The sequence below is a fragment of the Amphibalanus amphitrite genome, unplaced genomic scaffold (genome assembly GCF_019059575.1).
Source record: "Amphibalanus amphitrite isolate SeventyFive unplaced genomic scaffold, NRLGWU_Aamphi_draft 001058F_arrow, whole genome shotgun sequence".
Classification (NCBI taxonomy): domain Eukaryota; kingdom Metazoa; phylum Arthropoda; class Thecostraca; order Balanomorpha; family Balanidae; genus Amphibalanus; species Amphibalanus amphitrite.
In genome coordinates, this window is record NW_024882552.1 from 145,155 (window position 1) to 173,068 (window position 27,914).

The 27,914-nt window shown below is 46.1% G+C and overlaps 1 protein-coding gene across 1 annotated transcript in view; it reads right to left on the reverse strand.

Moving 5' to 3' along the window:
• Positions 1-16,023, reverse strand: part of LOC122369649 (chitinase-3-like protein 1) — a 33,825-nt gene extending 17,802 nt beyond the window's left edge. Inside the window, exons 1-3 of the mRNA XM_043344550.1 lie at positions 14,515-16,023; positions 14,194-14,265; positions 13,568-13,705 (exon numbers count right to left, since the gene is read on the reverse strand). Of these exons, the coding sequence (XP_043200485.1) occupies positions 13,568-13,705; positions 14,194-14,265; positions 14,515-14,524 (220 nt within the window). The 5' untranslated portion in view covers positions 14,525-16,023. The remainder of the gene's footprint in view (positions 1-13,567; positions 13,706-14,193; positions 14,266-14,514) is intronic.
• Positions 16,024-27,914: the final 11,891 nt, after the last annotated feature.

Genomic DNA, 27,914 nt, shown 5'->3' on the forward strand with positions numbered 1-27,914 from the left:
CAAAATAAGTTTTGAACACCGACGATGTAACGTTATGCTAAGCGCCGTGCAACTTATTTATTAGTTCAGATATAATTCCTGAGAAGTCGTCTATCCCTGTGGGGCTGTAGTTATTGGCAAATACGAGCTATGAGTCTGTGAAATAGTAAATAAATTTGATGAAATTGATCGTCTGTGAAATCTGGTCAAATCAATGTGCGCCAACCAGTTTTCTCAGTATTTCAGCTAGCAATTCTCGTGCTGTGTTCAAAAAGATGTTTACAGTGAGGAAAAACGAACTATGGTTATGTGACTAATTTTACCACATACTCATTAAACTGTTTCATTGTTACGAAGACTGCCCAATCCGAGCGACGTCATCTATGCGTCACAATGAAATTCACACATGAATATTGTCTGAGTGTATTGTCAACATTTGATGGAATTATATCCATGAGTTGCTTGGTATGGCCACAGTGACAGTTTTGTAATTGATAGCAATTAATTCTCAGCGATCTTCGAAATCCATATGCCGCTTTGCTGTCTAATTAACATGCCGTCATATATGTTAGCTCAGACCACACAGGCTTATGTAGAGACACATTCCATCCAGAGTTCCAGTCATTTCCAGACCTTGACCTAAAAAAACTGCATCCTGAGGGGTACCTATGCCGAACGGCACAAACGCGATGAAATACATTGGAGTCCATTTCATAGCCAAAAACTCCACGATGCGCACTCCGTATTCCTCCCACAGCAATGTCGTCATGGTCTGCGAGGATTTTCCATGCTTTGCAATTCATTGCCGGCACCGGTACACAGACGGTTATGGTTACCCGGTCGAGTTGGGGTATTGCGTCACGGAAGATGTGCATTTGTGAGCAGCGATGCAGTGCACAAGCGTCTGTAAGTGTGACTTACTTAGGTGATCTTAGTTTGCAGTCGCAGTTGCGATAATGAAGATGCCATATTGCATGTCATGCGTGTATGTTTTTGAATCATCTTGCTAAACTTTTGATTGGAAACACGCCTCAATTTATGCTTGATAGTAGTACGGAATTAGCCCTTGACAAAAGTATTAAACTTCAAGTAACGGCTAATTTAGCGCCATCGCTTCGATTCCGAAGTATGGCACAGCTGAGTCGATACGACAGCTTGGACGATATATGTGTAACTACTGATGTTGACAACACCTGAGAAACTGCAACAAATTGACAATGGCCTGAGCTATTGAAACTGAAACATAGCACGTTGCGCAAGCACTGGAGACTGCAATGCACTGTAGCACTATAGCCTCACCACAGCCATGTGGCCCTGGAGACTGCAGTTCGGCATAAGACGGTAACACCGGGCGGCGGTACGTGTGCTGCGGCACAGTCTACCACTCCAGTGACGAACCGTCCGGTATCCAGGCCGAGCCACCATGCGGAGCGCGGGCTGCTGCGGTGGTGTGCTGACTGCTGTGTAGTGACTATAGTTCGTTTTTTTCAAAAGGACTCTGGCTCCAAGTATGTTTTTCGAAAAAGCACGCGTTTTAGCGAGCAAAACGAGCAAAAACTGAACCTGAGAAACTCGAACGTCGCCTTATTTTAACCCGCGCCCTGCTGGGGGGGGGGGGTGTTTGAACACCCCCCCCTTAAGGTTTTTCGCGAATATCTCAAAAACGGCGGCGCGGAGCGCCGCCGTTTTTGGTACACCTTATCATACATCAATTCTACACATGTTGTGAAAATTTCAGACCAAGGTCATTCAAGGTCAGGTCACCAGGTCACTTGAAGTGACCTCACCTCATAAAAAGTTTCAATGTCTGTCATAGCTACACCGAGTGACCGATCGCTTTGAAACTTTCAGCGAGTGCTAAGAGCAATAGCATGTACAAAATGTATATCTCAGAATTTTGATATCGGTGACCTAAGGTCAGGTCAATTTTGCGACCTCCCCATTATAAGTCAATGGGAGAAAATTGAAATGCGCCTCTTTTGGACGAAAGACATTATAAACACTCCCAAACACCGAATTACAAGTAGCTTAGACACACAGAACATGAAAATGGTGTCCGTGACCCTTGTTTATGCCCTGAGGTCATCTTAGGTCACGAATGGTATCTAACAGTTTTTCGCAAATAACTTTTGATAGAGGCATGCTAGAGCGATGAAAGCGCCTTAGATGTGTTCAGCTCGACGATACGGATCGACTGATATGCAACATGACCCTTTCCGGTCAGGTCATGACCTTGACCTGAGGTCAAATTTTCAAGTTGACCTTTCAAGGTCAAGTTATAGTTCATTCGATGCGTCTTGACGAGAGGAACACGATGCTGGTAAAAATAAGCTCGTACAAGGCTTGGGTCAAAAGTTATTGCAGAAAAACTGTTTCCGAAAAAATCGGCTATTTTTGCAGTTTTTGCCCCCTGCAGGCAAAACCGTTGACGTTAGGTCAAATCTGAGAGAATTACTCAGAAAGGGCGTTAATAGGGCTATCGAATGCGCTTTTCCGCGGCGCTGTAGCTCTATTGGTTCCCGAGTTATGCGTTGGCTTCTTGGAAATTTTCGACATTCGACCTGGAAATCGGCGAAATTTTGCCTTCAATGACCTCTGGTGACCTGACCTTTGACCTGACGAAAAAATTGACCGAAGTGATTTCGTCATTATTTTTGACGCTCTTTCGAACGCCGCCTTCCGCGTATCGCTACGTGGCCCAGGAGCCGAGTTACAAGGGGGGGGGTGTTCAAACACCCCCCCCCCCCCCAGCAGGGCGTGGAAATCCAGGACCCCCAGCCGGGCGCGGGTTAACACGTGAAGTATTCCCGATAATTTCCATACGTGCGTTTTGCAGCCAGATATGAGAACAGTGGTGACGTCATGCTGTCGAACTTGTATTGCAATGTAACGATAACTATCATGGACGAAACCGCTTACTCGATTATAACCTCGACAACAGTGAAAAACGAAGTTTCCCCCAAAGTCGTCAAAACTTTGTCCCATCGTACGGACATTGGGTGCCTGCTGCCACCAGTGATGTCATCATAGTATGCTAATTTTTAAGGACACAATTTCCGGGTACTTACCGTGCACAATTTGAAATCGGATATTTTTTCGGTAAGAAATTCTTGGCCAGACGCTGAAGCTGCCAAAACTTACGTGAGAGCTTCGATAATGCACTTGGAGCCAGCGTCCTTTTGAAAAAAAACGAACTATAGTGAAGTGCTTTAAAATCTCGTCATACTTTATCGGGACTGGCTTAAATATATGTTAACGTCACTTTTCCGGAGTGTAAGAATATTTATGCACCAGACTTTGCGATTTAAGACCACATGTGCTTAAATGATTATTTAAGCACATGTTCATAAATGAACAACCGTAGGGAGTTCATTTATGAACAAGTGCTTAAATAATCATTTAAGCACGAGTGGTCTTAAATTTCCAAGTTGAGTGCATAAACATTCTTGCACGACGGAAAAGTGATGTTAAGTGTATTTAAAACAATTTTATGCCGTAACTTATTATCACGAATGTGCAAAACTGCCCATTTCTGTATAGTATTGTGTGTAAGGAGGGTTATTTGTGAGGTCAAGAAAAAGGTTGGGACTTGATTATTGGGAAGAGGAAAGAGCACATGATCATAAATAATAACCCGACTGCAGCCAGAAAATATATTTATAAACATGCGTCGTTTGTTCGGCTCCTTGCATTAATTCACACTTGCTCTCTTCGTTCAGCTGCAAGTCCTGATGTCTTCTTGATCGGGTTGAAATTCCAATTTCAGAAACTTTAGATAATACACTACGGTTTTAAAGATCATTACGATTTTTCACCTCATGTTTTCATCTATAACCAAGTGAATGCTGCTGCCAAGGCTGCTGCAAGGGCTGCTGGGGCCACGGTCATAGAATACTAAGGTAACACGGAGCCGAAGCTTCAAGCCAGGGGACACGGGAGGCATGCCGTCAGCTGTCCATTTATAAATAATCGGTTTCTTTGACTTAATTTCTAATGTTTTTCTGATGTTTTGCATCAATGAGGTACATCAAAAATTAAGTTTTATTTTTTTTGAGGTCGAAAATATTTTGTTGTCCAAACTATCCCCGTTTAAAGAAAATAGACAAGGGGAGAGTTTACCCAGGACCCTATGGAGAGAGTCAACCCAGGGCCCTATGGGAGAGAGTTAACACGTGCTTCTATGGGGCGAATTCGATGCAACAATGGCGCAGTAGCGACATTACTCTTGTTCGATGTTTTTCGGACGACAAAGATTCTACGCCATTCGGCCAATCACATTCCATAATTGCAGCCGAGCCCCCGTTGATCTAGAACGGGATTGGCCGGACGACGTACAATCTTCGTCGTCTGAGAGACATCGAACGAGGGGTACATCGACTGAACATACATTGCGATTCAATATTCAGTATTTTATGACCGTGATTGCAATCCAAATTTGCATTTGAGCTCAGCAGTCGAGTGTGGTGCCAAAAATACCAGAAGCGATGTCCTATATACGGCCTTGACCAGAAGTGTTGCATGCTCTGGATGCAGAAAAACAAGATTGAGATGAGTGGATCAAGATGTATCTTTCGTGCAGATGTATCAAGATCCTTTCACTTAAGATCCATGCAGGTGAGGTTCCAGTGAAATTTGAATTCGATAGGTAGCTATTTTTGATTTTGCTTTGATACTTGTGGTAAGGAAACATGATTATGGTTGCATGAACCGCCCACTGCTCATTGCTGTCTTGTCTCACGTTCGATATCCGATCACCATTCTTAAATAGCTCACCCCATATGGAAATCAGGTTTCAGGAGGCCACTAGGCTTGTGGGGCCTGGTCAATAATGAGCTCCCAGTTGCTAAGGACAGTCAGGCTCATATGCTGGGTAAGGTCAGGTTCAGGTAGGCCAGTATGCACTCTGCAAAGCATGGCAATTTCGACAAGATCTCGTCTGTGCTGGCTTGTCCGGCTGGTGAGGCTTTGGTGTGGCGTGGATTTAGCTTGGTGCAGTGCGGATTTTGTGTAGCGCGGTGCAGATTTGGTCTGGTGTGGTCAGGTGGTGGGGGATGTAGTGTAGTGCATTTTAAATGTGGCTGATAGGTGTGCGGTGGTCAGAACGGACTGTGCCAGTGCTGGTGCCTGGTGGTCCCACCAATCACGGGGGTCATCTGTTGTGACCCAGGGCCCAGGGGGTCTAGTCAAAACCTTACCTATTTCTGCTAACCTAAACCTATTTCTTACAAATTAGGCATAAATGTGATTATGGTATAATGATAATTAAACCTGGCCCTTTTTTCAGGCGCAAGCTTTGGATGAACTTCTGCTTCTGCGGTCGGCATTCTTACAGGAGAACCCAAGATTCATTGTACCTACCTGTATGCATTTCAAAACTGAATAATTGATAGCAACAAGTAAATATTTGAAGTTGCAGCCAAATGCTGTGCCTTCTCTGCTGCAAGAGCTACATGTCACCATTGAAGCAGGTAAGTGTTAAAAGAAATTGTTCACCTTCTGTGAGTAACTTGATAAATAAAATTTAAAAAGGTGTGTTAAAAATGTGATGAATAAAATTTAAATGTATTCTAACTTGGAATTACACACTTCTTCTAAAGGGATTTCATTATTTTAATGATTAGAGTTATGAACACTTACAGCTGAACAACCTATCAGCTGCAAGGGATTCTGCTCCTGTAAGTGCTCTCATCGCTGATTGGCCACTGTGTGTGTTGAAGAGGTTTCTGCTTGCTGTAAATGAGCACTAGAACATTAATTTAAGCACCAATATTCACTGATAAAAGGTGAATATCTCAAACGGTTCAAATATAAGGCATTTTTTTTTTATAAATTTAGTCCGAACCTTTAGATGGGAAGGATTCACAAGGACAGAGCCACCGCTAAGCGAAGCTTGTTGCGATGACCCTGCCCTCTACCCTCCGATCGCGCAATTCCGATTCTATGGCAGAATTTAGAGTCCAAAGTTTAACGTGCGCACAAAGCCGCGCACGGCCGGTCCCCTCGCTGACTTCGCCTGGCTACGGCCTGCCACCAACCGCAACCATACCTGTCAGGAGGCCCATAAATTTCGAGCGCCCGTCGCGCTTCGAACCCGGACTGTCATTACCGGGAACGCGTGCTCTCACCACGCGGAGTCCAACGCTCTAACCAACTGAGCTACGGGACCGGCTATCTGTAAGTGTTAAAAGAAATTGTTCACCTTCTGTGAGTAACTTGATAAATAAAATTTAAAAAGGTGTGTTAAAAATGTGATGAATAAAATTTAAATGTATTCTAACTTATTCTAAGGCATACACAAATCTGCTCTATCAGACTGCTATCTCAGTTTAAAATCCCATGTTAAAGGTGAACTATTTCCTCGACAGGACCAGCTCGACTCCTGCAGTAGGAGTCCAGCCTCGTCCAGTCGTCGCCGCTCGCCAAGACCAGCCGGACTCCTGCAATAGGGGTCCAGGCTGACCCGTTCGTCCAGTAACCGCCGCTCGTCAGTACCAGCTGGGCTCCTGTAGTAGGGGTCCAGCCTCGTCCAGTCGCCGCCGCTCGCCAAGACCAGCTGGGCTCCTGTAGTATGGGGCTAGGATGGCCCGTTCATCAACCGGTCCTGAAGTCACATCGCCGTCAGCCAGCCGAACTCAGTACATAAGTCACCAACCCTGAATGTTGCCAGCCAAAGTCGGCAGTTTCCTTCTGACAGTCATCTCACCAGTGTTGTACAGTGTACGAGGTTAGTGACGCAGTTAAATGCGTCAATTAAATGCGAGGACGTGCGCTTGTATGCAGCGTTTTGTCATGTTGAGCTGCATGGGTGTCGATTTTCACCGAATTGAGGGTGCCCACTGCCCGGGCGCAGCAAATCCGCCGCTGCCTTAGCGGTGACCTTGACCCGCACCGTCTGTTGGGGCTCCAAAGTCAAGCCAGCCGAGCCGGCGGGGAATCTAAAGAGCTTGAGCACCCCCAACCCGGCGGAAATTGACACCTATGTTGAGCTGTATGGATGCGTTTTAGCCTTCCGCCGTGGTGGTAAATAGCAGCCTACATGCAGAATTAGGCAGGCTTATTAGCGGACTCATTATTGGATTCATTGTGTCACGTTTGTCGGCACGTGTAAGATGTGCTTAACTGCCATTAGCTCTCGTCCTGGCGACTTCTGGGGACCACGTAATGGGGATGACAATTGGGATCCTGTGCCTTAAGCCGGCCATTTACGTCCATGGCTATATACCCCCGTACTAGGGCTAGTTATGACGTATATAGGGATCCACGAGATCTTTTTTGATGAATGTGTTGTGCAGTGTTGAGATCCGCGTGTAACGTCACTGTTTGGCCAGTCTGCCCTCAAACGCGTCATCTTTACTCGTATTTTATTTACTGAACGCTTTGCATGGTCCAGTGGTTTATATAGACATCTTCCTTGCACTAGCTAGTTTTATGTGGCCAGGTTGATTGCCTGTCAGCGCGGTCACGCTGTCGTCTTTCGATTGGTGCGCTTAAATGCGGCGAGATGAATATAGGATTTCCTTTGATGCCATTTAGTACCTGCGCCCAGCTCAACTGGGTAAGGGGGGGGGGGGCACTGCCGACTTTTGGTCCCATTCTTTCCATGTAACGCCCATAGAGCCCATTGTTAAAATGCCAAAATCAAAGGGGGGGCACGGTGCCCCGGTGCCCTCCCCGTTCCGCCGCCTATGCGCGAAAGTACCAACTACCAACAGTTTCCAGTTGTTTGTGTCCCAAAGTTTTTTATGAGTTGGACGATTGGGCTTTTCCCATCGCTCGTTATGCAATTATTTTGTTAAACGCTCTAAAATTGTTTCTCTACAAGTCATTAGAACTTAGAAGCAAGTAGATATTGATGGATACGATCTCAAGGGGGCCGATAAGAAGGAAGAGCGCGCGGCGCAATGATTGTGGAGCACAGCACACGATTAATGTGAGGCGCATTTAAGCGAGAAATAACTTCATTGAACAGAAATGAGCAGAGTACCAGCATTGAAACTGCACCAGTACCAGCATTGAAACTAAATATAAGATATCTCAGAAGGTTGCGCTTTTGGGGCCGAGTTGTGGTGCTTTACGCCGTACATCATGCTTAATGAATGTGACCGTCGTGTTTGTGGGATCCCCGTCGGTACTAGTCAGCCCCACGAATCGTGGTAGATCATAAAGATAATCTTCGCCTCCGGTTATGATTTTGATATATCTACGAAACGGGTGCTGGGTGGTACACGAAAGCAGCTTTTTCAGGTGAGTTGAAAGGGGAAGAGGTTCTTTGAGTTACCATTTCGGACCATGGTTCTAAAAAGCGCTACTATTGTTATAATTCCTATCGTAAACCATCGGACGCTCGACGCTGCATTGGCATTGGTACGATGTGCCGGTAATCGCTTCGCTCGCCGAGAATGATAGCGTGGCAGGTTTACTGATATGTAGGATTATCAAATAAATGTAATTGAAACGATATTAAATCCACTACCTCTTTAGAAGCTCTTGAAATAAACCTGGCTATCTGGTTGTCGAAGCCAGGCAAATTATATGCTTGGAATGGCTAAATGTCCATTGTCCATGACATCATTAAATTGAATTATTTTCCTTCTTAGCACTTAAAATACATTTCAGCGACACAAAACTCCCAAAAGTCTGATATCTTGCCCGTGGTATCGTGGTACGATCGGCGAGTACCTAAACCTTCCTACGCAATGTCCATGGCTATGCGAAGTCTAAGGTTGGCCTACATAAGCCTTGGGTTGGCCTGTTTATCCTGTTTCATATCGTATCTATGATAATAAAGTGTTCACGATCGCATAGCCAAACTGAGAACAAAATATTTATTTGCAAAACTCCAGCAATACCCCTCGCTTGATACTATAAAAAATATTGCACACGATCATGCGAAGCCGTGAATCCTACCGCCTTTATTTAGCGCCGGCGTTCCCGCGTTAATAATTTCTCCTGAATCGGAGGACCAATAATCAGCTGACGCACCGTTGTTTTGATGTCGGCGGACCGTGCCAGCCTGGCTGGGGCTTGGCTGCGGCGACGCCGACGGCGACGTTTTGCAAAAATGTCAGTTTGTTTTGTCTGCGAGCAGTTTGCACGTGATTTATGCACAGCAACCTCATATTTAAAACACAAAATTAACATGGCGTTTTCCGGAAAATTGTTTTAAATACATTATTTCGGTTGAACAACCGAGTAGACACGAATTCATTCTGCCCAAAATTGTGAAACAAGCTTTGAAAATCTATTCACTATTTGAAAGGAGATTTTTATTCATGATGATTTTTTCAAGGATGTGTGTAGGTAGATCGTTGGGTTAAAACCGTTCATTTATCTCGTACCCTGTGAACCCTTATCATGTGTCATGGTTTGAGATATAATGTACAATTTATAGGGGTATTATCAACTTCAATGGAAATATATGTACAGATTCTACTTTGCGGTCGCGCTCATCATTTATTTTCATGAGCGTCAAGCTGGGAGTGTCTCGCTGTATAACGTGTCGTGATTTCGTCACTTTTTGATTATGCTAAACGGCCCTACCGTCCATGAAAAGACGTCTCCGCGTGCGGTATTGTCGGCATGTCTCTGCCTAGTGCCTAGAGAGACTGTCGCATCTCTGAAGTTGTAATATGATTAATGTTGGTAATCGCATTTGTCGCTACTGCTGAATACCAGGAGGGTTTTAACGCCACAGAGCACAAGGGTGACCAGACGCCTGGATAGCGATGGTTTCCATTTTGCGCGCTTACATTAGATGTTTGATAGTGTATGTGATAGCCACTCATAAATATGCCGCAATGTTTGATGTTTGGAAGACGTAAACATATTTCAAATTTTCAAGGTGACCTCTGCAAGCATTGTAATGCCACTAGGCATTAAAAACGAGTAATTTAGCTTGATTGTGGAATAGATCTGCCGGAGACCATATCCTATTACGATCGGCCAAATGTTCCCGGTAAGTTAAAACTGGTTTAGCAGGGCTATTATGAGCTGTTTTAGTAGCTCAGTCAGAACAGTGACAGGTTTGTAGACTAAACTTACAGGGTTTGCGACACTTCAGATGGTGCAAAACAGGTTTGGTGGAGCGTCTCACTCTCAAATAATATCCTTTTTAGGATAGCCCGATACTCCGAACATTTGAAGGGTATGTCCTTTTTGATGCATTTCTTACAAAAAAGATATGCATAAACATGAACCAACGCTTGTTGCATGCTTGTTATTCCTTTAATCATAACACGATAGTTAGCTAGCATTTCATCGCTCAAGAATATGCTTGCTTCTTTACGAATTAAAGGAAGGGTGCCACCTTCCGAAATTTTTGTTCTATGAATCTATTTTACTTATTTGAATTTTTAGACGTGGTTAGCGCGTCCACAATATACAAAAAACCGAAACGTTGCATTTAATACATTGGCCAAAAAAAAAGATCGTTGTTTATATCACCACTACAACTCAAGGTCGTTTGATGTGGCAGCTAGGACGGCTGGCATATCCTGTTGTCATGGCAACATATCATTCTGCCATTTGCATTGATGGCGCAACTGAGACAAAAAGATGAACAAATAAAAAGGAAGAAGATAACATGATTTGAACTAAGTTGTAGGTAACCAAGTAGGTAACTGTTGGCCATATTTGCCAACAGTTAAAGAACATCAAATAAGTCGAGTAAAGGTTTTTCCTTTACAATGCTTAAGAGATCTATGGAACCCTTCACCCTTCATGCAACTTACTAGAAAAACTTCCCAATTAAAATTTTAAAACTTAAGTGTATACCATAAAGAAAAAATATACCCTTTCAAAATGATAAAACATGCTTCAAAAGTATAACTTTTATACATACCTTTGCTGATTTCATGTTTTATAAAATACCCTTAACACGACGAGGAAATAGTGCTGAAGATTTTTGCCTGCCCGAATGCTGGCAGCAAAACTCGCAAATGATAACTTCACGTGCGGATTCAATGCTGACCGTCTCGAGCATAGGTAAGTGAAGCCGGTTTTTAGGTTCATGTGAGGCTAATCTTGTAAAAACTGCGTTGTGTCCAAAAGGTGGCACCCTTCCTTTAAGCACAAACAAACATAAATCGTTTCACGGCCGTTTGAGTGAGGATATGGGTCAAACCCGGGAGAGTTCTTTCAGTTTTACGTCGTAGCATTGATTGAGTCAGCCAGCAGCTCAACTTAAGTGATTTATCTAAATAAAAATACTGCAGCAACGCTGCAGGATGTTGACTGGTTATTGAATATTTTTGTCAATCTCAAGGATGCGTCCTTTTTAAAGCAGAGATGGACAGAACATCTGCTATTCTATCCTTTTTATAATTCCAATTTTGGTTACTCTCTCTCTCTCTCTCTCTCTCTCTCTCTCTCTCTCTCTCTCTCTCTCTCTCTCTCTCTCTCTCTCTCTCTCTCTCTCTCTCTCTCTTTTTTTTCTCTCTTTTTCTCTCTGCCTTTTTCTGCCTTACTTTTAGAACACTCCATAAGCATTTCCTCCATCCTTCTTCTCTCTTTTCCTTTTCCTCCCTCTATTTATCCCCCTTCCTCTCATATAAACCCTGGTTCACAGTTCACATGAACCTCTGCATCCTCCCCGCTACCCCTCTCCGCCCCTCTCCCCGGGTACTGTCCCATTTGCGTCGTTGGCCGGCCGCTGCACCGTGGGGACTTTTGCGATCCTAGCACGACATAAGTGGCAAATACGATTATTTTGATTTCCACTTTCTTTATATGCTTTCTATGCAGAATTGTCCAGTGTATCCGAATCCGACCTTAAATCGCTTTAAAGATGATGACTTATACATCAAAATACGTCACAAAGTGAAGAGTTGCGCTGACTAGCACCGTGCTCCTAGGATAAGGCGAAAAAATACTTGACAACGGAACGCATGCTCACTCGTTTAATCAAGCACCAATTCGACGTTGCGACATGTTTTTATAATCTGTATTTAATGAGGAATACGAGCATATGCATAAAAAGTTCGAAAAACAATCCAAAGGTATGATTTTTGAATGAAATACAAAACATGTTTCTATGCCACTTGTCTCGGAGATTTGACTCGGCAAATCATAGCCTTACAAAGTGAGTTACGCGGTGTTACGTGTGGAAACACATATCAAAATATTCTCCCAAAAATTCTGCATTGGAATCAACTCTTATCTTTTGCCCAATTTTGCCCAAACAGCTACTACGAGACATCAAAGCAGATGATGTCGTGTGGCTCCCAGCGCTCTGCCGCGCTGCCCGGCGCCGCGGCGGTCAGCTGACTGCGGTGTACCGCCGCAGGGGTTACGTGTGGAAACACATATCAAAATATTCTCCCATAAATTCTGCATTGGAATCAACTCTTATCTTTTGCCCAATTTTGCCCAAACAGCTACTACGAGACATCAAAGCAGAAGATGTCGCGTGGCTTCCAGCGCTCCGCCGCGCTGCCCGGCGCCGCGGCGGTCAGCTGACTGCGGCGCACCGCCGCAGGAGTAAAGTCGTGCTGGGAGGGGCGAAGTCCCCACAGTGCGCTGACGGCGTCAGCCTTGGTGGCTGCTTACCCGGAGCTTCTGCAGCGCCCGGCTACCCCCTCCTCCCAGCGTACAGCTGCCCCAGCGTCCAGGTACCCCCTCCCCCACCCCCGACAGCCAGCGGGGGAGCTGATGGGTGGCCGGATGGTCGGAAGGTCGGGGTGGACGAGCCTGAGTTTCGGAGGTCTGGACGGACGGACGGACATGCATACATACATACAAACTGACTGGCGAGCGGACATATGAACGGAAGGGAAGGAAGCACGGACGGGCAAATGGACAAATGGACGGGAGGACGGACGGACGGGATGGGACGGACGTATGGACGGACCAATGGACGGACCGACGGACTGTCGGACGGACGCTAGGACCCTAGGACGGGCCGATGGAGGGCCGGGCAGACGTGCATAAGACGGACAGACTGGAGCACGGGACGGAGTTTCGAAGGTCCGGACAGACGGACGGATGAACGGATGCACGGGACTCAGTTTCGAAGGTCCGGAGGTTCGGCAGATCGGTAGGGCGACCGGATGGACGGGTCGGAGGACGGGTTGGAAGTCGGCTTGTTTCCGCCTGTGCCGGGCTCAAGGTCGACGTAGCATCGAGCTGCATTCCGAGCGAGTTTTGACGTGGATGCAAAGTATGGTGGAGGGTGGCTACTTTGCTCGCACGATCGGGTTTTTCAAGTGCGAGCGAGACAGTGTGAGGACTTCGGTTTGATAGTGTGAGATGAATACTTTTACTGAAGTGATGCTACTGGGATTTGGCGTATGTTGTAGTAAGCTTGTAGTCACTCTTGAGATGCTGAATAAAATGGCGATAATAAAGCAAGCTATGTTTAGTAGATATTTTGATACCGTCAAGCATTATGTTCAAAACATTCCAGAGTTACTTTATGTACAAAAATCGTGCGTGAATACCGCTTGATTGATAGTAGTCATTCGATGTATCCATCTATTAATCCGCCGCACAAGGTTGAGCACATGTAACCTCGATCACGCGCATGCCTGGCCTCACAACCACGCGCTTCCTTCTCTCCAAGTCCTCCAACATCCCGCTCCCGCGTACTCACCGATGACGCTGAAGGTGTTGTCCAGCTGGATCGGAGGCAGGACGAGGTGGGAGCAGCCGCACGTGCTGGCCTCCTCCACGGGAGACCAGCTCTCCGTGTAGCAGATCAGAGTCTGGCCGTCGGCGGGACCGGCGCATCCTGTGGAGAGGCACAAGGATTCTGAAAACGACGTCATGAAATCACTTACTAAATTGTGATAAATCATGTGATACTTTGTCTTTGTGTTGGGTTTCTGGAAAGCTATGAGCATCGTACCAAACGTAAAGCTTATAAGGTCGTGATGGTGTGTCTTTCACTCTGATATAAAAAGCAGATGAATCTTCACCAAGTAATGTGTAAACTTAGTTGGGTTTAAATACGGCCTTGACATGGTGAACCAACGAAAACAAATGATGCGTCCTATGTTATACTCAGCGACATCCACTACAATGTCCATCTTGCATAGTAATATCGTAGACCATGACATTGTAATGCAAATTAGAAACATTCTGTTACTGAGTTCACAAATAAAACGTGAGTGCATAACATCAATTCATTCTCCCAATGCTTCAAACAGCGTTTTGAAGGCCGATTATTGTTATTGACTTAATGTGAACACTGAGCAGTGATTTAGGTTTGAGACTTACCTTGTGAATAAGCCGGACCGGGTGAGATGGCCAGAAATAAGATTGTGAGCATGGCTCCCCACATTGTATTATCTGAAAAACGGGCAATGCGGAACGCGGTCACTCGGTGATAAAGATCAATTCGGGATACTCTTATGACATTTCAAGATAACGTGAATTTAGCGCATTTTGTCCATATAGAAAATGGATTGCATGCCACTTATTTTCATTTACAATGTACCTATCTTAAACAACTTTCTCAAAATGCAAATATTGTCCCGTTGACCACTTAGTTCCAGCTTAATTTCACGATGCTTTAGGGCTGGAGCTTTTTGTACTTACGTGGGGGCATGGCGCAATTGAAGAGAACCCAGAGGTGCCCTCAGTCGAGTTGTTATCTGGTCTCAGCAGATAAAAGGTAACTGAAAAAAGAAAATTTAGGTCGTTAGTTTTATTTTAAAAATACTTGAATTATGGTACAGAGAAGCTAAGTTTAAAATAATGTAGCTAAGAAGATCCATGTCATTTCCATATAAAGCTACAGTGCTCAGGTCGTCAACATGGTATGCTTCCAACCGGCATCTTTCAAAATACATTTTGAAATAAAAGGTCATGCCATTCAGCGACATGCTAAAAAGGACACATTGTCGCGAGAATGCTTTCATAAGATGTCAATGATGATGGCGTTTAGCCAACCAGTATCACTTAAGACCAGTAAACAATGCTGACAGACGAAACCCAAACGCTTCAGTCAGTGGTGTCAATACTCCATTGTGTCTCCATCAGCGCTTGTCGTGTCAAACTAAACTGCCGTTTTTACGCAAGATTCAGTCCACTCAACGTGGCGTGTTTGGTATCATCTAGCTCCCTACCTGACAGCATGTAATCTTCATATTAAAACGGTTAGGATGATGTGGTGCTGGAAGGTTTGAACAGCTTTTATGCCAAGGACGCATAATAGATGACCGGAATTTCTTGTGTGGTCAGTATCTGAGCAAGAAGTAAGAAAGGCTACGGTCGTATTGCGCTAGTATTTTGGAGCTCCAAAATACTAGCGCAATACGGTGTTATTGCGCTAGTATTTTACCCTTTACCATAAAATACATATGCACTGTGCTCATAATTGAAAATTCTCACAAAAATTTGATTAAAAAATATGACGGCATTTGAAAGACACTCACAGCTTGCGAACCTTTAAAAAACTGTTCGGATTCCTTTGCGGGTTTAAATGTTTTGCAGGCTGTTTTCCAAATGTTTCCCTAATAAATGTTTTCCAGGACACCCTTGCAGAGTCAACTCACATATCAGTCGCTCTGCCCGCGTTTGAGAGCGAGAGTGAATATCATTTCCTCCAAGCCAATCCGAGAGTAAAACATCCTTCCCATTCCGAGCCGGTTTGACCGGAGACTATATCCACTCCCCATCCGGCCCTGCGATGGTTCGGACACGACCACTCTCACCTTCCGTGGCGATCTCTGTGACCTCTCCACCAGCCGGGGGCCGGATCAACTCCCTCACTCCCAGCTCTGCACTCCTCGACTCTCCTCGGGATCAGAAGATGTGAGGGTTGACACTCCAAACTTGAAATATGTTGATTCCAGTCCGCACTCGTGATTCTTTGCACGCCAGGTTCAGGCGAATGTCTTCAGAATCTGACACCACTTGAATTGTTTGTAAGTGTGCCCCGAATATCGAATGGATGCGTCTCGGGCGAAACCGAATTCTTGAAGTCACTCCAAGGCACGCTTATGTGCCTTTGACTGCCAGCGAGCTCCGACTGTGTGGCTTGCTACAGCTCGCGGTGGCCGCTCCGCAGAGGACCGGTCACCACTGTCCCTCTCTGGGAGCTGCAGCCGACAGCCACCCTCCGATTCCTGCAGCGGGCTTCATTCAGCCCCAGCGGCTCCCTCCGGAGGGGAGGGGTGCCGTGCTGCTGCCGGCGGCGGCGGCGGCGGTGGCGGTGCCAGGGTCGCGCGCGGCCAAACTGGGGACCCGTCGGACGGGTCCGCTCCGGGGTGCAGCCTCTGATGGGTGCTCTGGCGGGTGCTCCAGGGTGCAGCCTCTGATGGGTGCTCTGGCGACCACAGCTGGATTATTCCGAAGACGTGAGGCGAGTCCACGCCACAGCACAGCAGGCAGCATGCTGATCAGCGAGGTGGACGTGGTGGGCGGCGGCGTGGCGTTAGAACAATACCTCTGCTGTCCGCCCCGCGTCTACACTGCCCCTCAGCTGCTACCTCGGGACCAGAGAGGACCACAAGACCACCCGGACCGACCGGGGACCGACTCAGGACCACCCTCAGACCGTCCACGGTCTAATCGGTCAGAAGACGGAGGTCATAAAATGTCACCGGACCTGGCTGGCTCGCCCCGGGTTTACGTAAGCGGGCAGCGTCACGCGTTCATTGCTCTATCCATATTTGAGATAACACTCATGGCAGATGGGGGCTTAATCGCCAGCGATCTGCCGTGAATTTCCGCTCTCAGGCTTATTGACCAGTTTTTCGAGACTCGTGGCTCCGAGAGCATTGACATTGACGCTGGAATCGATAAGCGGTCAAAGATTGCGCATGTTTTTATTGGAATGGTAATTTTTTTCTGTGGGAAGTTTTTTCTTTGGTAGGAGACATACAAAGATAAGTTAATTGTTGGTAAATCAGAGGTCCGACGAGAACTTAAAGATGCATCGAAACGGGTTTGTATAAGACAACACTTGTGATTCGCTACATAGAAAAAGACTACCAACAAAAACTCTGCAATTTATCGTTCATCTTAGGCTCAGAGTTTCGTAACTTCGGTTGGTATCAGACCGTCCAGGAGTTCCTTTTTACTTAAATGACCGGCAAAGTCCCCTTATTGCTAATTGTTTTGTTTTAAAAGGGACAGATAAGCCTAATCGAACAGCTAAGTGGATACGGTAACGAGGCAGTATGCCAGAATAAGCAGCACAACGAAATAGGCAGTATTTGATAGGCATTATGCCAGAATAAGCAGCGCAATTCCTATGGAATTGATATAGCTGTTGCAAAACATTTCCGCTGCACATTTATAAAATCATCAGCCCTCTGCTTTATCTAAACTAAATCACCAATAAAAATGTGATAATCCAGTCCGCGAACCCTATAACCCGTAGTTTAACTATCATAACCCTCGTGTTGCGTGGCGTATTTAGTGTGCATTATAACGCCCTCCGGCAGTTGCTGCGATCTTCTGACCTTGTGGCTGGATTTCGGTCGAAACATCCCTCTCCTGGGCAGTTCCTGCCTCGATCCTTGACCCAATGAATTGGCGGAGTCAATGCATGAATTCACTGTGTAAAGATTAATACACCATCGTAGAATAGGTGCCTCTCGTGCTTTCATAGCGTGTAAATGCGTCATTCCATTAAATTACCAGCAAGAACAGGAAGCATGCAAGATGGTAAGTATATACTGGAATGGAAGCAGCTGTTAAATTATACATGCCACCGACTTGAACAAGTGATGTTGGCTGGCCTTCGCTAAGCTCTAATCGATTGGGTTGAACGATGTTTTGGGGTGGAGCTTCCTAACCTGTCCCATAAAACATGAGGGCTATCGAGAATCAACTTACCTTTAAATACTCGTAAAGGCGTGCATTTTATGTCTGAGCTAAAAAGAATTGTGATTTAAAAGAACGAATTTGATTAACAGGGCAGGTTTATATTCGTAGGCTATCCTCAATTCCGATAACTCCGCTGCCTCATCAAAAAGCTCAGCTTCAACAAGATAAATGCATGACCGGCAATAATTGGTGTTTACGTAAATCTTTGAGCATCTGAATCGTGGATTGGAAGCTTAAAGACGGTCAAGACATTTGTCACAGGATAAACTATCATTTGTTTAGTTTGCCGTCATGGCTAATTAGGTAAGCGATGACATACTGAATGAGCTAGGATACTCATTAGAATTAAGTGCACCGGTTGTGATGAGTGAAATACGATGACTTGCTATTCTGGGAATGCACTTTTGAAGTATGAAGCCAGCTTAACTGTCATGGCGGATTGGATCATATGTCCAGTACTAGGTATACCTAGGATGCGTCTCTCGAAACCTAAAGTGGCTGCATAATTTGACAGAATTCAAATTCACTCTTTAATTTTGCCGCACTCATTGCAAATGTGTTATGAAATTTAGGCAATACTTTGAATTCGTCTAAATGCATTTCCAAGTGAATCCAGATTGCAAAGGAAATTTGTATTCCATCAGCATAAGGCTGATTTGAATTATACGGAGGCTCTGATTATATCCATAGGCGCGTTGACGTAAGATGTGTTGAGCTCAATACTCATCTTTGAAACATTTGGAATATTCCATTAAGTCAATCAGTGCCTAACATTTGACATTGAGGACTCACTAGCCACGTAGTGAGGGTATACTGCTGCAACGATGTTATAACCAACACCATTGAGTTGGAAATGAAAAATTGGCCATAAAACATGCATCACACAACCTTAGTAAAGTTGGGCTCATGTGACCTGACCTGTGACCCTTGGTGACCTGACCTGTGACCTGACCTGGTATTGTCAGTGATCTCTAATAGCAACATATCTACTAGACAACTGACGCCCTATCGCTGATTCTGGACAAAATGCGTTTTCCTCGGTGTTATAGCGCATTCCCTAGAAGACCCGTGACCGGTGAAACATTTCATCTTTGACCTGACCTGTGACGTCATCGGTGACCCCGAGGTCAATGAAATTTGATTTCCTTCGACAAATTTGACAGACCTTTCGAACGCCGTTTGAATTTTGCGGATCCGTCCAGTAGTTTCGGAGATACGAGGGGGGGGCAAAAAATAGCCCCCCCCCCCCACCAGGTCGCGTTATAAACAGACCCCACCAGGGCGCGGGTTAAGATAGTTTCCAGATCCAATCATCCAGATAACACACATAAAGATAACTCGATTTGTGCTCATGTGAAGCTCAAGATCTTATTCAAGATGACTGATGAATATAAAATTTATGGGATGAATATGAATATTTGATGCATTTTGTCCTTCAACGATTTTTGTAACATGCTATTCCGGCAATAATTGGTATCACGGAAATACCTAAGTGAGGATCTGAATCCTGGATTGGAGGCCTAAAGACGGTCAAGATATTTGTCATAGGATAACCTACCATTTGTTTAGTTTACCGTCATGTCTAAGTGGTGCACAGAGAAAACTCAGAAACCACTTACGCTCCAACATCTTTTCGGTTATCCCTAAGGAAAGTATGTGATTCCTTTTCTCTGAGCTTAAATGCGAAATGTCATGATTATCAAGCACCAGCAGAAAGCTCAATCACGTTGTTCACTATCTGCAAACTTTTGCGCAGGTCACGTGCTTCATCCATTGAACTTCGCCCTCCGTTTCTCTCATCAATAACTTGCTGCCCCGTTCGGTACGCGGCATTGCCTCATAACGGGCGTCTTCGAGCTTAGCTGCAAGGCTGGCTTGTCGGCACAGCTAGCGGTCGACTAGCACAGGCTAAGTCGACAGGGGTGTATGACAGGGAGGGGGCGTCGACAGCCGACCAACCCCCTGTCGGTGCACTGTCGTCTGGCTCAACGGGGAGCGGTGATCTGGTGTTGCGTCATGAAACTCTTGCACGTTCCGTAGCTGGAGATATTGTGATGTAAAGCTGCGCAGAAGGATGACACTGACGACAAAGATGATGATTATGAAAAGGATGAGGACGATGTTGATGTTGATTATGCACGATGAAGGTGTAATGATGTTGATTATTCATTTAATTATCGAAGAAGCGGTTCATATAAGTGCGTGTGGGAATTCGTGGATTTTTATGCGCTGAATTTACTGCCGTAACAGCATACAGTACGCCCGACAAGCATGTTGTTTTGTTTATGGTTGATATGTTCGAGAATCGCGTTTGTGCGTGCATTACTGCGGTGTTTGCTAGTCGTTTGGCTGTGCCGGAATGCTGCCACATAGTCTAGAGGCTCGGAGACTCCCGAAACGATTGTCCGATTCGTATCTCATTGTATGACACGATTTATCTTGGGATTAGACCTGAAAACTGCTGTCATCCTAGTCAGTAGGTGTGTGCTGACAGATAAGCGGTAGTTTGGATTTAGTGGCCGAAAAATTTCAAACGGCGATGCGTAAAAATATCAAAGCGTCCTTGTCAACGAGGAAAAATTTCATCCAGCAGTCACGAACTGCCATGCATTTGTTGGTAATCTCTGGTACCGATCTCCGGCAAATATTTATCAGGGTGGGCAGAAGATTTTCCAAACGATATGACGCTGAAGGGTGACACTTATCTTATGTGGTGACATTTGAATTTGATAGTGTTCTGATTGATACTGGTTGATATCCCACGCAGCTATCATATGAGATGAGCCAGTGTAATGAAGGTCATATAATCCGTAAGCGATTGTTGAGAACGATCCACCAGTCATTACTTCGCGGAGATTTGAATCTCGCGTTAGCTTTTGAGAGCTCGTGAATCAACGTGAATGATAGTTTCTATTAAAGTTTAAGTGATATAAGAATATCGATTTTTTCCATTTTACCTAGTCGATCATTTTATCAATCGCTACATAATACGGCTATTAGCAATAAAAATTATGCGATCACCAGTACTCAGTAGCATACCGTAGAGAAATTCTTTGCTGCACCATCCGCAATCCATCACCTCCCCTCCCCTCTTCCCTCCCTCACACCTCTCCCTGACATCCAACGGCACGTGACAGAGTTCACGTGACCTCCCCAACTCCGGCCGGGGGGGGGGGGGGGGTCGGCGGCATCCTCTCTCGGCCTCTAATCCGGAGACGTGCCGCCTCGCGCCGGGCCGCACCGACAAGTGGCTAACCTTCGGCAGACGAGTAACGCCGCCCGCCGCCGGACGCAGCCCTGGGCTGCATCTGTATACTGTATAATGTACTCTGACTCTGACTCTTGCTGTATGTTGCATGTGTGCTGAGTGTATGCAGTTTATTCTGTTATGGCTTTATGCTATGCGTATTATCGTGCCCTCTGTATTACAATTCCCTTATTCCATACGTTCCATTTCTTGTTTTGGTGATTACCTGCGTGCTGCTTCAAACTACCTCCTTCTGTACTGCTTTTATCTGAGGTGCCTCTGAGCTGCTTCGGATTATAAAATCAGTTTTCCCCATCCTCCTCCTCGCTCCTACACAGCCCCACACACCCACATCCCACTGGTACTGTATGTCACCTGGCCAGCTTAGACAAAATTCCAGATGGATGACTTCACGGACCCTCCATATGTGGCAGTGAATGCCTTGTGACGGTCCCTATTTGACGTTGGTGGCAGGAGCGCAGTTGCTGGTGCAGCTGGTAGCTGGTGATGCAGGCTGTGGTGCAGGGGATGATGCAACTGGTGAGGTGGTTGGTGCATCTTTGAGTGGGTGGTTACTGGCTGCCTGATTCAGGCTGTGGTTTTTCTAGGGAGCGATGATAGGACTGGAGGAGTGGAAACTCATTTGTGACAGGAGGTACTAGAGGCAGTAGGCTGGATGGCAGAAATGAGAGGAAGATGGAGATAGAGGGGAGAGAGAGAGAGAGAGAGAGAGAGAGAGAGAGAGAGAGAGAGAGAGAGAGAGAGAGAGAGAGAGAGAGAGAGAGAGAGAGAGAGAGAGAGAGAGAGGAAAGGGAAAGGAGAGGATGAAAAGGAAAGCTAGAGGAATAATACAGGAGGGGAAAGACGGGAAAGGAAGAAGGTAGAAGGAAAAGCGGCGTGGATATTGAAGGAGAGCGACAGTCTGAGAAGAGGAAAATGGGGAAGAAGGGAAAGGATGACCAGTGTGAAAGAAAATGAGATGTTACAGGAAGATTTATAGTGGTCGAGAGACCACAGTAGTGTCCTTGGACCACATGGGGCCAGGTATGTAGTATGCTATTGTTTTGGGGAAGCGGGTGCTTATGCATGCATGAGTTAGTGCTGTTACATGTCGGGCCCGGCGGGAGAGTCAGGTATTAGCCATCATATTTACTTCTGCAGGGATAGAAGTCTTATGTTACAATAAAACAACGTTGGTTCGTGTTTGATGTGCTATAATGGTCAGTAGCGGCGGAACATCTTCAATTAAGGGGGGGGGGGGGCACCGCCAACTTTTGGTCCCATTCTTTCCATGCAAAGCCCATAGGGCTAATGTTAAAATGCCAAAATCAAAGGGGGGCACGGTGCCCCGGTGCCCTCCCCGTTCCGCCGCCTATGATAATGGTATGTGACTCGTGCTTTGTGAGGATGGTAGATATTTTGTGAATTTGTGTCGTAATTTGTGTCATGTTTTGCGTTGTTATCTCCGCCTGCAAGTGCAGGCGGTGGTCGGTGGCCACGTGTGACATGTACGAGCTTAACTAACAAGTTCCAATTACTGAAGTTCATTTCATGCGGTATTAAAACACACCACTGATGCAATCATCACTTGTCTTTTGAATACAGGATTATGCTATATATGCACCTCTAGACAATAACTCATAAACTTCTGTGCACGACCACGGCTGAGGGCTTGGCACATCCTGGTTGACCTCACCGCAGCATCCGACTTGTCACAGTCCGCAGTCAGACAGCATCCTCATAGACGTCGCAAACGCTTTTGACACCTGATCTACCACCGTGCCAGGCTCCTGCGGCACCCTTGACCCTGCCAGGTGGCCCACCGGTGGGTGCGGGTGAGGGCCCGGACGCCGCGACATCCACTGCACACCGTCGTCCATCAGGACGCATCCTTCGTCAGGTGTCTTACAAGGGAGCGTTCTGTCACCGCTTCAGTTTCCCGGCCCTGATCCGGGTACAGGATGTTGTTAGACGAAGTGCCGTCTGGCCTCGTGGAAGCCACAGCGTCAGTTACTGATTGGCTGATGATTTTGCACGACTAATGACCAAGATACTTCGCCGCTCGTTTTATTAACTTTTACATTCTATCGTTAAAGCCATGCACAGCTGTCAGAATCTCGCTGTGTGCGGATTCTCGCTTCGGTCAATGTCGAAGTGATCAATTTATCTCCGACACCTTAGCCGGATGCTGGTAAGCGGTTGACCGGTTTGTGCGCGTCCAAAGAGGCCTCCCTGGGATTCTCAGGGCCCTGACACAGCTACTACGGAGAATGTGTTAGCCATTTCATTGCAAAGCTGGGTAGCGAGATGTTAGGAGATACTGCACCGCAATGCACTGTCGTGGTTGGATGATAGCGGAATGTCAAGTACGTCACTGCCGGACGTTTGGTCATTAACTTGGTGGATTGAGAATAAGGAGTGAAGGAGGCAGGGATAGAGAGAGAGAGAGAGGGGGAGTGGGGAGAGAGAGAGAGAGAGAGAGAGAGAGAGAGAGAGAGAGAGAGAGAGAGAGAGAGAGAGAGAGAGAGAGAGAGAGAGAGAGTGGGTGAGAGAAGAAGGGAGAGATGAGGGAGCTTGAGAGGGTCTTGACATGTTATTCGATTTTTACTGGCGTTTCCGCGAAGAGCGTCTAATTAGGATGACCTTATATCGTTGTTTTGCTTTGGGATAAAAACAACTGTTAATTTTTTGATGGTCAGACAATTGCCTCCTCCCTGGCCTCTTTGTCCTTTGGCCATGAATTTCATTTTTTGGTTAATGCAGCAGAGCCCGTGTGAGCTGTTCCCTTATTACCGTGACCAGAACATTGTGTGAGCGGAAGTCTATCCGTGTTTTCAGATGCTTGGGTGTGTTGCTAGGGACATTTGCGATCGCTTTATTCGACCTTCCTTGAATGCAAGGAACTCTGAAGGCCAAATTGTCCATCGATCTTTGACAGCGTGAAAAATACACCAAGAGATTGTTTGCGAGATTTGCATAAAGTTGTCGCTTGTAATGCGGTCGGTGGTTGTGGGAGCATTCTTTTCCCAAGATGCAATAGATAACCCTGAAGAAACCATTTCGGTACAATGTTTTCAGGCTTATAAATCCGACAATCAGCTTGTGTTGCACGTTTTCGGACCATTTGATACTCAGCTGGTTTGTGGTCATTTCTTGGAAGAACCGGGGACATCGTTCTCGCTGCATCTCTTCATCTCTGCATTTACCGACGACCAAGTCTCAAACTCTGGCGTGTAATGAGACGGCTGGGACTGTATGGTAAAGAATCTCTAGGGACAGGCGCGGGAGCTAATGATAAGCTCGGCCTGACTACATCCGGGAGATTAGCGCCCCTGGTGACGTCACTGTGATGTCATAATGGGTCTCGGTGGCAGGCGGAGAGTCTGGGCATTGTGCAGTGTCCCTCGTACTTACCCGCCCTCCCTCAGCATAGCGGATTCTAGCGGTGCTGCAGTCAGAGGTCTTTCAACTACAGAGAGGGGCTGATATAGCATCAGCACGTGTCAGTGTAGTCATCATTGCTTACATTTATGGCTGTAATGGCGAGATTATGTGAAGAAACGCGCATTTTATTTGACGCTTGCAGGCGCTTGCGGATTCATTCATGGAGCAATGTCCCAGAAATGTGACGCAAGTATATTTGGTGTCGATGTGAGCTGACGCCTTGCGATAGGGTGAGGCAGGGAGGGTGAGAGGGAGGATTATGAGTTCTAGCTGTGCGAGATGCTGCAAGGCTCGCCACAAATCCACGTATGTCGCCTGCTGGCTGCATCGCTCTTGGAACCAATAGTCATCATTGATTTTAATCCGATGTGTGGATACCGCTGGCATACTTTTGATGTAATTGGGTAAGCGAGCACATCAAATAAAAAAACTGGACATTTTCTATGGTTTTGGATAAGGTACAGGGTGACACAAAAAACGGTCATCACCAAATTTCGAATAACTTCGGAAGTTTTATTCAGATCATCACCAAACTTCGGCCACTTAAGGTCACACCTATGTAGCATACATCCACCAAGTTTCAAGTCTTCACTACGAATACTTTTAGTACAGTGTGTGTTTTACTGACGCTCCACAATGTGCTCCAGGTGAGCGCCACGGCGCTGCAGGGCGTAGGCAAACTTGCATCCGGCGGGCAAAGTTGTCGATAACCCGATGGCTGTGCACTTTACAGAGTGCAATGGCCTCTGGAGACAGTGCTCAGGGGGTGTGCTACCCCTGAAACGTTATTCTTATCGGGTTATCGACAACTTTGCCCGCCGGATGCAGGTGTGCCTACGCCCTGCAGCGCCGGGGCGCTCACCTGAAGCACATTGTGGAGCGTCCGTAAAGCACACACTGTACTAAAAGTATTCGTATTGAAGACTTGAAACTTGGTGGATGTCTGCTACATAGGTGTGACCTAAAGTGGCTGAAGTTTGGTGATGATCTGAATAAAAGTTCCGAAGTTATTCTAATTTTGGTGATGACCGTTTTTTTTTGTGTCACCCTGTATTTAGAAAGCAAAGGGTGCCTATTGGGGCATCAAATTCAACTACAGGGAAATTGTTAGGCATTAGGTAAGGTAATGAAACATGACACTTTGCATAATTGATTTAAATGAGTTGGTATTGCCTATTACGATCATGACATACCTAAATAGAAAATACTAGGGTTACCCGCGTGCTCCGCAACGCGAAGGGGGGATTTTTTGACCCGTGGGTATTGGGTTGGTCTGTGTCGATTTGGTAGATATCCATTTCGATTGATATAAGAATAACCAGTAACCTCATAATATAAATCTGAAATAGGAGCCAAAAAGTTGTATTTAAGATTATCGATTGCTAGTTATAAAGTTATATCCATTTCGTTCGATTGCTTTTTGACGGCCAAGCATTTTGTAAGAAAACAAAAAGATACATCGCATCGAGGTGCCCGTGTCGTATTATCATGCGTTCTACTTTAGAATGATTCGAAAACTGGCGTGAAGTCTTTTGAGGGCCATCGATGAATTTCGCTAAAAATGACAATGTAATGGTTTGGAACATTTACATTTTTAAGGATACTGTTGCTAATCATGCAAAAATGAAGAGTGAATATTGGACAGAATTGAATGCTCTATCCAATGGTACCATATTCAATTGCCAAAGGTATCAGGTTATGCAGCAAACCCCGTGTGATTAATAAAGTGGCACAAAATTGACAAAAACCATTTTCTCCTGTGATTTGCACCACCTTGATTTGGATCAATCAGCTTTTCACAATTTTTATATGAGAGGCGGTACCTTTCTCTTGCAAATAGGCGTTGATTCAACTCGCTCCATTTAACGGTCACCTAAAAATAAAATTAATTCCAAAATCCCTCAAAAACCGCAATTTTTCAAATAAATGTGCCCTCTCCGGTGCACGTGGCGCGTGCTATCCTCTGCATTGCACACCATTCAATAGCCCGTTCAATTCTGTACACGATGCTGTTTTCCCCGTGCCGGTCGGACCCCTGGTCACCAAGATATTGCACGGGAACTGGACCCGTGTCGGCCAAAATTAGCCGTTTTCGCCCGATTTCGCACGCCGATTTATACATGTAAAGTCTATGACGCGAATTTGCACTTTTTGAGCACGCGCCACGCGCTCCCTATCAATCCGATCGAGCCCAGACCCCTCAAAGGCACGTCGCGCATCCTTGATCTATAAGTTGTGCAAATTTCACCGGGCTAGGTGCAACGGTCTGGCCTGTAGTCCACGCAAAGCACCACCAAGTCGGGACCTCGGTAACGGACAGACGCACCCTCCTCAAATAGTAATATAGACAAGCGGCTCCGCCACTTGCTTTGCTGCGTGGTAGGAAAAAATTGCGGCACCAGCCAATTTGCTTTCGAATGGTGTTCGATTCAAATCGATGTGTCGTCTAGAAGCTTAGATATGGACGGAAATGTGAAGAGAATTAAAAAAGAACTGTTCTGGGGGCTTTGTTGGATAAAACTTGGCTGATACGGGGTCAAGGCGGGTCAAAGGGATCAGTTCCGGTCACTTTGGGTCAGGCCAGGTCACATATGTAGGTCACCTCTCGTTCGATGGGATCAGCCCGGGCCACTGTTCTACTTTTACCTCCACCACTATTTACCCCTACCACTACCCCTACCCCTACCACTACCCCTACCACTACCACTACCCCTACCCCTACCCCTACCCCTACCACTACCACTACCACTACACCTACCCCTACCCCTACCACTACTACTACCCATACTCCTACCCCTACCACTACCCCTACTACTACTCCTACTACTACCCATACCACTACCACTACACCTACCCCTACCACTACTCCTACCACTACCCCTACCCCTACCCCTACCCCTACTCCTACCACTACCACTGCCCCTACCCCTACCGCTACCACTACCACTACATCTATCCCTACCCCTACCACTACTACTACCCATACTCCTACCCCTACCACTACCCCTACCACTACCCCTACCACTACCCCTACCACTACCCCTACTACTACCTCTACCCCTACTGGCTACTACTACCCCTACCATTACTACTACACCTACCCCTACCACTACCACTACCCCTACCCCTACCTCCTACCACTACCACTACCCCTACCACTACCACTACCCCTACCACTACCCCTACCACTACCACTACCACTACCCCTACCCCTACCACTACCACTACCCCTACCACTACCACTACCTACCACTGGGTCATGTCAGGTCGTATAATAATTGGATTCAATGAGTATTAAAAAAAAAGACTTTAAAAGTGCTTTTAGCACTGCTCCTATTCGTGCCATTCCATTACCCTTAATCGTATTTGTCGGAAATGGCGCTTACGCGCTTTGTGACAAATGTGGCGCATTGCAGCAAACGTGGCGCATTTTCACCCGGTGATTGAGCATGCATCTTTGCACCTAATT